Consider the following 13,142-nt stretch of genomic DNA (forward strand, 5'->3'; position numbering starts at 1 on the left):
CTTGCATATAGTGCTGTCCATAAAAATCAAGGAACCCAGCCTCCAAATCCAAAACTCCCTCTTACTGCAAATACATTTGTAGCAATCTGGAACATCACTGGCGTGGTCAGGATGTGATCCATTCTCCAGCCAGGTGTTTGACTTGAGGCAGGGATTTCTCACTGTAGCATAGACCTCCAACTGAAGATTGGCTGGGGATTTACCATCAAGGAGATGACATAGTAACCCAGAGTTCACACTTGCTTGATTTTGTGTACATACCATTACTGATTGCAACTGATGTATTAAGATCTCGATGTGCATTCACCTTGAGCAGCATGATATATAGCAACTTATTCTCTCCAGTTTGTGTCAACTTAAATGATGAAACCCTCGCCTTAATTCCATTTGGTGGAGTGAGGGAGGCCATAAAACACTTCAAAATGTTGCCAACGTTAAAGTCTGGAATGCACCCACTGTTTTGTTATTTCCAAGTTTCTGCCACCTGCAAATTATGTTGCTTTTAAGTGAGACACGTACACATATGTAATTGACTATTTTGTTTGTGAAACAATTTAATGAGATCAGTACTAAGCAATCAAGCATGTTTTATTACAGTGGAACATAATGTTGAAGGTGGTTTTTCCAGGAAGTGATTCATAATCCAAATCCATATCCAACTAAATTGAATTTTATTTGATCACCTTAATAGTTACAGCTATCTAATTAAACAATTCACTCTTGTCATTTAATTTAAAATTATACCTCACAAATGATGTAGGTACTTGATTGACTGACTGCCATTGGCGGTTTCCCTGTAATTGAGTTTTAAGAAATGTTTTGTATGTTGATAAAATCGTTACTCTAATTGATCTTCTGCACAGAAAATCTCACAAGAAAATTGCCATTCTGAAACAACATTTAGAAGATGCAATGGAAAAAGAGATTGCTGCCCATCAGTATTTGGCTAACCTTATTCACCTGGCAGAAAACATAACAATTGAACGGGACCAGTTAGTACACACGGTAAGCTCTTGATTACATCCCGTCAACAACAATGTGCCTAATCACTTGAATTCAGTTTTTAATGCACTACCATATATGGAACATCCAGCAGTTTTACATGGTAGTGTAAGAAAAAAAAAAACACTTGAAATATTAAAGTGAGAGCAGCAAAATCCCAAGTCGTGCAAACGTTGGGTGTGAAAATCGTTCTTACTGTGCTACTGTGTTGTGTGGCCCTACGTCCCTGCAGGACTGTGACGAGGTATTCTCAGCGGCAGTCACAACGTTACTTTCAGGGTGAAACTGTACCCATGGAAAGATCATTTAAGCAGTTGAAAAGAGTCGTCTTATAATAGGGCAGCAGTTCCTAAACTTTTTGTGGACCCCTAGTGAATGACCACAGGAAACTGAGGACCCCCAACGAAGTCATTTTTGTGTTTGGAAACTCAACAAATTAACAAATTATGAAATCGTGTATTTAATTCGCAAACAAAAACATATGCAAACATCAAGATTTCAATCTGAAATTGAACTGTTTGAAAAATGTAGTTTCATTTCTAAAAGGCGAAGTGATCTGCTGTTTGTAGGAGGCTGGCCGGGCTTATAGTGGGTAGTTTGTGGTACTTACACCTTGTGCCAGGTCCAGTTATCCCTTATTAGTAGATTAGACGTGTTCTAGCAGCTTAGGCTGATAGAGGTAGCTATAGCAGAGCAGCTTCGGCTCAACTAGGAGACATGCAAAGCTCCTACTATACCACTTATATCACTTAGTACTATATCATAAGAAAACACAATACTCAGAGTTACTAAAAATAAAGGTACTTTATTTTAGTGACAATATGCCATAAGTATCTCAGAGGATATACTCCCTTAGGAGGTAAGTAATATACACAAAATATACACACACAACCAAAATCAGGTAAGTAAACAGTTAGAAAAGTGGTGCAAACACTGTAGAACACAATAGAATGCAATAGGGAAAAATAGGCCTATGGGCAACACAAACCATACACTCCAAAAGTGGAATGCGAACCACAAATGGACCCCAGGCCTAGTGTAGTGTGTACAGGGTCGCTGGGAGTGTAAGAAAACACTAAGGGTGTCCAAGATACCCCACCCCAAGACCCTGAAAAGTAGGAGTAAAGATACCCTACTACCCCAGAAAGGCAGTATAGTCAAGATAGGGGATTCTGCAAAGGCAACAACTGACTGCAAAGCACTGAAGACGGATTCCTGGACCTGAGGGCCTGTAAAGGAAGGGGACCGAGTCCAAGAGTCAAGCAAGTGTCCGGGGGGGGGCAGGAGCCCGCTAAACCCCAGATGAAGGTGCAAAAGGGCTGCCTCCGGGTGGAAGAAGACAAAGATTCTGCAACAACCGAAGGTGCTAGGAACTTCTCCTTTGGCCAGAAGATGTCCCACGGCGTGCTGGAGGATGCAGAGTTGTTTCCACGCAGAAAGACCACAAACAAGCCTTGCTTCAAGAGTCGCAGTTGAAGGTTTTGGGTGCTGCCAGGGCCCAGGAAGGACCAGGAGGTCGCCCCTTGGAGGAGGAGACAGAGGGGGTGCTCAGCAACACGGAGAGCCACGCAGAAGCAGGCAGCACCCGCAGAAGCACCTGAACAGGCGTTCAGAAGATCGGAGCACAACGGTCGACTCAGCACAACAAAAGGGAGTCCCACAAAGTCGGAGTCCAACTCAGCGAGTTGGGCAATGCAGGACGGAGTGCTGAGGACCTGGGCTAGGCTGTGCACGAAGGAAGTCTTGCAAGAGTGCACAGAAGCCCTAGCAGGTGCAAGTTCACGCAGTACACAGGTTTATGGTCTGGCGTGGGAGGCAAGGACTTACCTCCACCAAATTTGGACAGAAGGGCCACTAGACTGTCAGGGACACTTGGATCCAGCTCCTGTGTTCCAGGGAATCACGCTCATCAAGATGAGAGGGGACCGAGAGGACCGGTGATGCAGAAGTTTGGTGCGTTGGCAGGGGGAAGATTCAGTCGACCCCCAGGAGATTTCTTCTTGGCTTCCAGTGCAGGGTGAAGGCAGACAGCCCTCAGAGCATGCACCACCAGGAAACAGTGGAGAAAGCCGGCAGGATGAGGCACTACAATGTTGCTGGTAGTATTCTTGCTACTTTGTTGCGGTTTTGCAGGTGTCCTGGAGCAGTCAGAGGTCGATCCCTGGCAGAAGTCAAAGAAGGAAGTGCAGAGGAACCCTGGTGAGCTCTTGCATTCGTTATCTGGTGAGATACCCACAGGAGAGACCCTAAATAGCCCTCAGATGAGGATTGGCTATAGAGAAAGGTAAGCACCTATCAGGAGGGGTCTCTGACGTCACCTGCTGGCACTGGCCATTCAGAGCTGTCCATTGTGCCCTCACACCTCTGCATCCAAGATGGCAGAGGTCTGGGACACACTGGAGGAGCTCCTGGCTAGCAGGATCCCAGTGACACATAGGCAAAACCAAACATACATACAGTAAAAATGGGGGTAACATGCCAGGCAAGATGGTACTTTGCTACACTGTTTTCTTGCTAATTCTTTTGTTGTTTTTGCTCCAGCTCCAGCGCATGCTCTTTCTGTGGGCATAAATTAATGCTTCAGTTGAGGCCACTTTTCATTTTGTTGCTGTAATAGCTCTGTCCGCAAGAATCCAACTAAGGATACCAACTTAATTTTTTGCATCAAATTTCAAATGTGTTCACTTTACATAGTTTAAAAAATTTCAGTTTTGCTTTTTATGTATACATACTTTATTACTCTTCTATGTTTTCATTTTATACAGCCACTGACTCGCTGAGTAGGTGCCAAGTATCCCCAGAAGTCAGTGGATCACACTTTAAGAATCCCTGATACAGGGCACTAGGGTGGTCCTGGAACTGAAGTAGAATATTTAGGAACACCTAGCATCTGTGTATGCAATATCATGTTGCCTTCAATCATGGACCTCCAAAGTCCTTCATCTCTGTTGCATCTTATAACGTGTAAGGTCTGGGGTAAATCTGTCTTCCACAAGTAAATATTTGTATTGTTTTTTATACATTATGTAGTGTTTAATACATCTTAAAATGCTGCAAAATATTTAATTCACACTGGGTTCCCGAGTGTCCTTTAGATGTATATAGTTGGTAGGGTGTGACATGCAGTTTCACCTGTGGGAAAGCTTTTTGTTGTGTGTGAGGATGAGATGTGCTCTAATCATGGTGCTGCAAACTGTACATAAGCATGGGATATTTCAAAATTCAGAATTAACTTGATTGTACGTTCTTACCAATATTGCCGCTCCAAATACCTTCTATTAGAGTTTCCCTTTCGCCTGTGTATGTGGTGTATATCCTGCCATCGGTATTTATAAACCTTAAATCAGGCTGAGAAAGGACGAGAGCCTTTATTTACCCAGTCAATCTAACACCACATAATTGCTAAAGAGGTAATTACTGACATTATAATACCTCTGCAGGAGGGGGTTGCTCCATGCGGACTGAAATAGCGATAATCTGTTCTGAAGCCCAAACGATCCAATTCATTATTGCATAATTTCCCACCCTTGCCAAATCTTGGAAAGATTGGTATGCCAAAATCTCCACAATCATTTAAAAATCAGAAAACTCCTACATCCTCTTCCATCATATTTTAGGCTACCTTGTGGCATCGACTGATTTTACCAACCCTTGGGATTACACTTTTGAACGGAATGGTGAAAATATCTTGTGTGTTAATTATCAAGGCCCACGACATATTGTTGTATAGATTTACATCTTTCAAGAAGCTACATGGTTCAGCTCAACCGTAGCTTGTTTCTTTTCTATCCCCCTCACAAATAGTTACTTAGAATTAAAAACATCATTTCGCTGTCATAGCTTGAAGGGTACAGGGTTCTGCAAGCTTCTCCATAATTGTCAGTGCTCGGTAATAGCTGCCTTAAACTGCTAATGCATAAAACAGGCAGCGTTTTCACCTACAGGTATATGCCTCAGAACCTCAGGATGAATTCCATAAAGTAAGGTACCCTGTGCAGCCTTGCATATCTTTGCCACCCTTTGGTGGTGAAAATGTTGATCTTTTATGCCAAAGTAAAGCCTTGGGTTATTCAGGATGATCTATGTCTCTCATGCCAAACCGATGGGCCAGGCCATGAAAAATGTTTCTTTTAACATTGAAAACAAAGGTGCATAATCCTCTTTTTCCCCAAATGAGAAATGTCATATTGTAATAGATTTTTATAAAATAGTTTCATGTATCTATGATTCTTGAACTTAACAGAGGAACTGGGAAATGCACAAATGCCGGGATTCATACATCAAATGGATTGACAAAGTTAATAATATTGGTTAAACATATAGTTTTAGCACCAAGTTGCACGCAGTATCACGTCTGAAATCTTCCTTGTGGTGGCAGAAGCTCAGGCACCGCCTACAGAATGCATCCTCTTCCATAACCTAAAAGTAATATTATGCTCATCTGATTAAATCCTTTTACTATTAAAAAAAAAAATAATTGCAGCATTCAAGTCACAGTTCTAATAATTTAAAATTTGTTGTTTGGAGGGAGAGTGTTCAGTTCTTCCTGCAGCTTTTTTGAAAATCAAATTCACTCTCTAAGCCATTGTCAATGCCCTTGGCAGAGCAAGAAAATAAAATCTTGATCGGTGCTAATGCTTGCATGATCTTGGGTAAGGGTACAGAGTTTACCTGAAGCTTTTTGGTTACAGTGCCCTTTCTCCTGTGTGAATGCATCTTTCAAAAGAAGAATTAAGGGAAAAACGTCCGGCTCTGGCCTTAGATAACCTTAGGTAGCCTGTGTAATCTTCCCCTGCCATCCAAACGTCCTGAGCACAGTGTACCAAATAGAGAGGGTTACGGCTGTCGGCACGGGTAAGGTAGAAACTTGGGACTTTTCTATATAGTGCTGTGAGAAAACTTCTTGGTCTCATGACCAACTTATCCAGATGATAGACAGGCTTTCCCTCCGGCATAAAGAAACACTAGTTGACCAATGCAGACCTCTTAACAATGCATCGGTTTTAATCTAGGCCGCTAGAGGCTCCAAGGACAAGGGCAAATATCAGGGGGGGGGGGGGGCACCCCTGTCTCGTACCTCGCGCTATTAGAAAGGAGGCAGACGTGCTGCCATTCACCCTCACTGAGCCTGGTCAACATTTCAAGTAGGAAAGGCTACTCAATAGTATAGAAGGCCATGCGGGCATCTAGGGAGAGCAACAGGGCAGTTTCTCGGAGGTCAGGGGCACGGCCCAGCTCACTGTGCAGGCTTCGGAGGTTGAGAGAGGTGTTCCTTCCCAGAGTGAAGCCTGATCGGTCTGGGTGGAACAGGGTACAAATCACCCAGATGAACCTAGTGGCCAGTATCTTGGCCAGGATTTTCACCTCTACGTTCAGAAGCTAAATTTGCCTATAAGAGGCACAGTTCTGTGGTGGTTTACCCTCTTTAGGTATGACCACCATCGTGGCCTGTCGGGTCTGACGGCAAGGAGCCCCTCCACCGGCTTTCATTGAACATGCCCAGGAGGTGGGGTGCTATCTTAGTGGCAGTAAGCTTGTACAGTTCTACTGGGAGGCTAGTAGGGCCCACCACCTTACCCGAGGCCAGGGGTCAGATTCTCAGGATCACTTCCACCACCGTGAGCTCTTGTTCCAGGGCCTCTTCGTCTGACTTATAGGAAGGTAGCCTCTTTCTAGCATTGTTACCCCCACTTTTGGCCTGTTTGTGACTATATGTCAGGGTATTTTTTACTGTCTCACTGGGATCCCGCTAACCAGGACCCCAGTGCTCATAGTGAAAACCCTATTCGTCAGTGTGTTTTATATGTCTCACTGGGACCCTGCTAGCCAGGGCCCCAGTGCTCATCATTTGGGGCCTGAATGTGTGTCCCTATATAGTGACTGTCACTAAGGCTCTGCTAATCAGAACCTCAGTGCTTATGCTCTCTCTGTCTTGAAAATTTTCACTATAGGCTAGTGACCATTTTCACCAATTCTAATTGGCACCCTTATAATTCCCTAGTATATTGTACCTAGGCACCCAGGGTATTGGGGTTCCAGGAGATCCCTATGGACAGCCTCATTCCTTTTGCCACCCATAGGGAGCTCAGACAATTCTTACACAGGACTGCCACTGCAACCTGAGTGAAATAACGTCCACGTTATTTCACAGTTATTTTACACTGCACTTAAGAAACCTATAAAACATCTATATGTCTAACCCTCACTTAGTGAAGGTTAGGTACAAAGTTACTAAGTGTGACGGAACCCTGGCACTAGCCAAAGTGCCCCAACATAGTTCAGGGCAATTTCCCTGGACTTTGTGAGTGCGGGGACACCGTTACACGCATGAACTACATATAGGTCAATACCTATATGTAGCTTCACAATGGTAACTCCGAATATGGCCATGTAACATGTCTAAGATCATGGAATTGTCCCCCATTCCAAATCTGGTATTGGGGAGTCAATCCCATGCATCCCCGGGGCTCCAGCATGGACCCAGGGTACTGCCAAACCAGCTCTCTGGGGTTTTCACTGCAGCTACCGCTGCTGCCAACCCACAGACAGGCTTCTGCCCTCCTGGGGTCTGGGCAGCCCAGTCCCAGGAAGGCAGAACAAAGGATTTCCTCTGAGAGAGGGTGTTAAACCCTATCCCTTTGGAAATAGGTGTTAAGGGCCTGAGGGTAGTAGCTTCTCCTGGCCTCTGGAAATGCTTTGAAGGGTACAGATGGTGCCCTCCTTGCATAAACCAGTCTACACCGGTTCAGGGATCCCCCTGCCCCTGCTCTGGTGCGAAACTGGACAAAGGAAAGGGGAGTGACCACTCCCCTGTCCATCACCACCACAGGGGTGGTGCCCAGAGCTCCTCCAGTGTGTCCCAGACCTCTGCCATCTTGAATGCAGAGGTGTGAGGGCACAATGGAGGCCTCTGAGTGGCCAGTGCCAGCAGGTGACGTCAGAGACCCCTCATGATAGGTGCTTACCTGACTAGGTGGCCAATCCTCCTCTGAGGGCTATTTAGGGTCTCTCCGGTGGGCTTATCTTCAGATAGCGAATGCAAGAGCTTACCAGAGTTCCTCTGCATCTCCCTCTTCGACTTCTACCAAGAATCGACCGCTGACTGCTCCAGGACGCCTGCAAACGTGCAACAAAGTAGCAAGACTACCAGCGACATTGTAGCGCCTCATCCAGCCAGCTTTCTCAACTGTTTCCTGGTGGTGCATGCTCTGGGGGCTGTCTGCCTTCACCCTGCACTGGAAGCCAAGAAGAAATCTCCTGTGGGTCGACGGAATCTTCCCCCTGCTAACGCAGGCACCAAACTTCTGCTTGGCCGGTCCTCTGGGTCCCCACTCATCGTGACGAGCATGGTCCCTGGAACACAGTAGCTAGATCCAAGTGACCCCGACAGTCCAGTGGTCCATCTGTCCAAATTTGGTGGAGGTAAGTCCTTGCCTCCCCACACCAGACAGTAATCCTTTGTACTGCGTGAACTGCAGCTGCTAGGGCTTCTGTGCACTTTTGCAAGGAATCCTTCGTGCACAGCACAGCCCAGGTCCCCAGCACTCCGTCCTGCATTGCTCAACTCGCTCAGTTGACCACCGGCTTCGTGGGACCCTCCTTTGAAGTGTTGAGATGACTGCCGTGCTCAGTTCTCTTGAACCCGTGTTCAGGTGCTTCTGCGGGTGCTGCCTGCTTTTGCGTGGGCGCTCTGTGTTGCTGAGTGCCCCCTATGTCTCCTCCTCCAGGGGGCAACCTCCTGGGCCCGGGCAGCACCCATTTTCTTCAACTATGACCTTTGTGTAGGAAAGTACCATCTTGCCTGGCATGTTACCCCCATATTTTACTGTATATATGTTGTTTTAGTTGTATGTGTCACTGGGACCCTGCCAGCCAGGGCCCCAGTGCTCATAAGTGTGCCCTGTATGTGTTCCCTGTGTGATGACTAACTGTCTCACTGAGGCTCTGCTAACCAGAACCTCAGTGGTTATGCTTTCTCTTTGCTTTCCAAATTGTCACTAACAGGCTAGTGACCAATTTCACCAATTCACATTGGCATACTGGAACACCCTTATAATTCCCTAGTATATGGTACTGAGGTACCCAGGGTATTGGGGTTCTAGGAGATCCCTATGGGCTGCAGCATTTCTTTTGCCACCCATAGGGAGCTCTGACAATTCTTACACAGGCCTGCCACTGCAGCCTGAGTGAAATAACGTCCACGTTATTTCACAGCCATTTACCACTGCACTTAAGTAACTTATAAGTCACCTATATGTCTAACCTTTACCTGGTAAAGGTTGGGTGCTAAGTTACTTAGTGTGTGGGCACCCTGGCACTAGCCAAGGTGCCCCCACATCGTTCAGGGCAAATTCCCCGGACTTTGTGAGTGCGGGGACACCATTACACACGTGCACTATACATAGGTCACTACCTATGTATAGCGTCACAATGGTAACTCCGAACATGGCCATGTAACATGTCTAAGATCATGGAATTGTCACCCCAATGCCATTCTGGCATTGGGGAGACAATTCCATGATCCCCCGAGTCTCTAGCACAGACCCGGGTACTGCCAAACTACTTTTCCCGGGGTTTCACTGCAGCTGCTACTGCTGCCAACTCCTCAGACAGGTTTTTGCCCTCCTGAGGTCCAGCCAGGCTTGGCCCAGGAAGGCAGAACAAAGGACTTCCTCAGAGAGAGGGTGTTACACCCTCTCCCTTTAGAAAAAGGTGTCGGGGCTGGGGAGGAGTAGCCTCCCCAGCCTCTGGAAATGCTTTGATGGGCACAGATGGTGCCCATCTCTGCATAAGCCAGTCTACACCGGTTCAGGGATCCCCCAGCCCTGCTCTGGCGCGAAACAGGACAAACGAAAGGGGAGTGACCACTCCCCTGACCTGCACCTCCCCTGGGAGGTGCCCAGTGCTCCTCCAGTGTGCTCCAGACCTCTGCCATCTTGGAAACAGAGGTGCTGCTGGCACACTGGACTGCTCTGGGTGGCCAGGGCCAGCAGGTGACGTCAGAGACTCCTTCTGATAGGCTCTTACCTGTGTTGCTAGCATATCCTCCTTCCTAAGTAGCCAAACCTCCTTTTCTGGCTATTTAGGGTCTCTGCTTTGGGGAATTCTTTAGATAACGAATGCAAGAGCTCATCAGAGTTCCTCTGCATCTCTCTCTTCACCTTCTGCCAAGGAATCGACCGCTGACTGCTCTGGACGCCTGCAAAACCGCAACAAAGTAGCAAAGAAGACTACTGCAACCTAGTATCGCTGTTCCTGCGGCCTTCTCAACTGTTTTCCTGGTGGTGCATGCTGTGGGGGTAGTCTGCCTCCTCTCTGCACTAGAAGCTCCAAAGAAATCTCCCGTGGGTCGACGGAATCTTCCCCCTGCAACGGCAGGCACCAAAAGACTGCATCACCGGTCCTCTGGGTCCCCTCTCAGCACAACGAGCGTGGTCTCTGGAACTCAGCAACTCTGTCCAAGTGACTCCCACAGTCCAGTGACTCTTCAGTCCAAGTTTGGTGGAGGAAAGTCCTTGCCTCCCCACGCTAGACTGCATTGCTGGGTACCGCATGATTTGCAGCTGCTCCGGCTCCTGTGCACTCTTCCAGGATTTCCTTTGTGCACAGCCAAGCCTGGGTCCCCGACACTCTAACCTGCAGTGCACGACCTCCTGAGTTATCCTCCGGCGTCGTGGGACCTTCTTTTGTGACTTCGGGTGAGCTCCGGTTCACTCTTCTTCGTAGTGCCTGTTCCGGCACTTCTGCAGGTGCTGCTTGCTTCTGAGTGATCTCCTTGTCTTGCTGGGCACCCCCTCTGTCTCCTCACGCAATTGGCGACATCCTGGTCCCTCCTGGGCCACAGCAGCATCCAAAAACAATTACCGCGACCCTTGCAGCTAGCGAGGCTTTTTTGCGGTCTTTCTGCGTGGGAACACCTCTGCAAGCTTCTTCACGATGTGGGACATCCATCCTCCAAAGGGGAAGTTCCTAGTCCTCTTCGTTCTCGCAGAATCCACAGCTTCTACCATTCGGTGGCAGCTTCTTTGCACCCACAGCTGTTATTTCCTGGGCATCTGCCCACTCCCGACTTGAGTGTGACTCTTGGACTTGGTCTCCTTGTTCCAAAGGTACTTTCGTCTTGAAATCCATCATTGTTGCATTGCTGGTGTTGGTCTTCCTTGCAGAATTCCCCTATCGCGACTTCTGTGCTCTCTGGGGAACTTAGGTGCACTTTACACCTACTTTTCAGGGTCTTGGGGTGGGCTATTTTTCTAACCCTCACTGTTTTCTTACAGTCCCAGCGACTCTCTACAAGCTCACATAGGTTTGGGGTCCATTCGTGGTTCGCATTCCACTTCTAGAGTATATGGTTTGTGTTGCCCCTATACCTATGTGCTCTCATTGCAATCTATTGTGACTGTACATTGCTTGCATTGCTTTTTATTGCTATTACTGCATATTTTTGGTATTGTGTACATATATCTTGTGTATATTTGCTATCCTCATACTGAGGGTACTCACTGAGATACTTTTGGCATATTGTCATAAAAATAAAGTACCTTTATTTTTAGTATATCTGTGTATTGTGTTTTCTTATGATATTGTGCATATGACACCAGTGGTGTAGTAGGAGCTTTTCATGTCTCCTAGTTCAGCCTAAACTGCTCTGCTAAGCTACCTTTTCTATCAGCCTAAGCTGCTAGACACCTCTTCTACACTAATAAGGGATAACTGGACCTGGTGCAGAGTGTAAGTACCCCTTGGTACCACTACAAACCAGGCCAGCCTCCTACATTGGTTGTGCAGCGGTGGGATAAGTACTTGCAACTACTTACCACTTTGTCATTTTGTACTTTTCATAAGAGAAAAAATATACAAAACAAGTTCAGTGTATGTACACCTAACCAAAAGGTTTGCTTTTCTTCTCTTACTCTATTGCTAAGTGGTGAAAGTGCCTCTAAAACATTTAAGTTTCTCAAAAGTTAAAAAACTTTTTTTTCTGTTCCTTAAAAAGTTCTGAAACTTTTTCTTTCTTTTTCTGTCCCTTAAACCTTTTCCTATCATGTCTGGTACAGGTCAAACTCTGGATCTGGCCAGCACAGCTTATGACCACCTTAACTGGAAAGGTGTAAGGAGTCTCTGCATTGATAGAGGTTTAGGGGTAGGGAAGAATCCCTCTAGAGAATTGTTTGTTAATATGCTCATTGACAATGATAAGGCCATAGCTGGCACATCAGGTGACAGATTAGCTGATGGTTCACACTCTGATTCTGGGGTAGCCCCAGCAAAAGTGTTAGATGGGAACCTTCCCAACCTGCCCCTTAGCAGGCCACCTAGCATGGCTGGTACTAATGTGAGTTCTCATCACAGTAGGGATGTCACTCCTTTAGGACAGGTTGTTAGGGTGCCCTCTGTTCTTTCACACCATTCTTCTGTGTCTAAGCATGCCCAACCCACCCACCCTGATGACAGAGTGTTAGAAAGGGAACTCAATAGATTGAGGGTGGAAGAGTCCAGGCTGAAGCTTAAAAAGCAACAGCTGGATCTAGACAGGGAAGCATTTGACTTAGAAAAAGAAAGGCAGAGGTTGAAGTTTGGACCCCATGGTGGCAGCAGCAGTATTACAGATAGTAATCCTGTAAAAGAGCATGATTCTAGGAATCTGCACAAGATAGTTCCCCCTTACAAGGAGGGGGATGACATTAACAAGTGGTTTGCTGCACTTGAGAGGGCCTGTGTTGTACAGGGGGTCCCTCCAAGGCAGTGGGCTGCTATCCTATGGCTATCTTTCAGTGGAAAGGGTAGGGATAGGCTCCTTACTGTGAAGGAAAGTGATGCCAATAATTTTACAGTTTTAAAGAATGCACTCCTAGATGGTTATGGCTTAACCACTGAACAGTACAGGATCAAGTTCAGAGAAACCAAAAAGGAGTCTTCACAAGACTGGGTAGACTTTGTTGACCATTCAGTGAAGGCCTTGGAGGGGTGGTTACATGGCAGTAAAGTTTCTGACTATGAAAGCCTGTATAACTTAATCCTGAGAGAGCATATTCTTAATAACTGTGTGTCTGATTTGTTGCACCAGTATCTAGTGGACTCAGATCTGACCTCTCCCCAAGAATTGGGAAAGAAGGCAGACAAATGGGTCCGAAGAAGAG

The 13,142-nt window shown here is 46.5% G+C and overlaps 1 protein-coding gene across 3 annotated transcripts in view; it reads left to right on the plus strand.

Annotated features, from left to right (window-relative positions):
* Window positions 1–13,142, plus strand: part of CEP89 (centrosomal protein 89) — a 1,116,496-nt gene that overhangs the window by 789,443 nt on the left and 313,911 nt on the right. For all 3 annotated transcript variants that reach the window (XM_069216542.1, XM_069216544.1, XM_069216543.1), the window contains one exon: window positions 864–1,005. In XM_069216542.1, coding sequence (XP_069072643.1) covers window positions 864–1,005 — 142 coding nt within the window. The remainder of the gene's footprint in view (window positions 1–863; window positions 1,006–13,142) is intronic.

The sequence above is a fragment of the Pleurodeles waltl genome, chromosome 12 (genome assembly GCF_031143425.1).
Source record: "Pleurodeles waltl isolate 20211129_DDA chromosome 12, aPleWal1.hap1.20221129, whole genome shotgun sequence".
Classification (NCBI taxonomy): Eukaryota; Metazoa; Chordata; class Amphibia; order Caudata; family Salamandridae; genus Pleurodeles; species Pleurodeles waltl.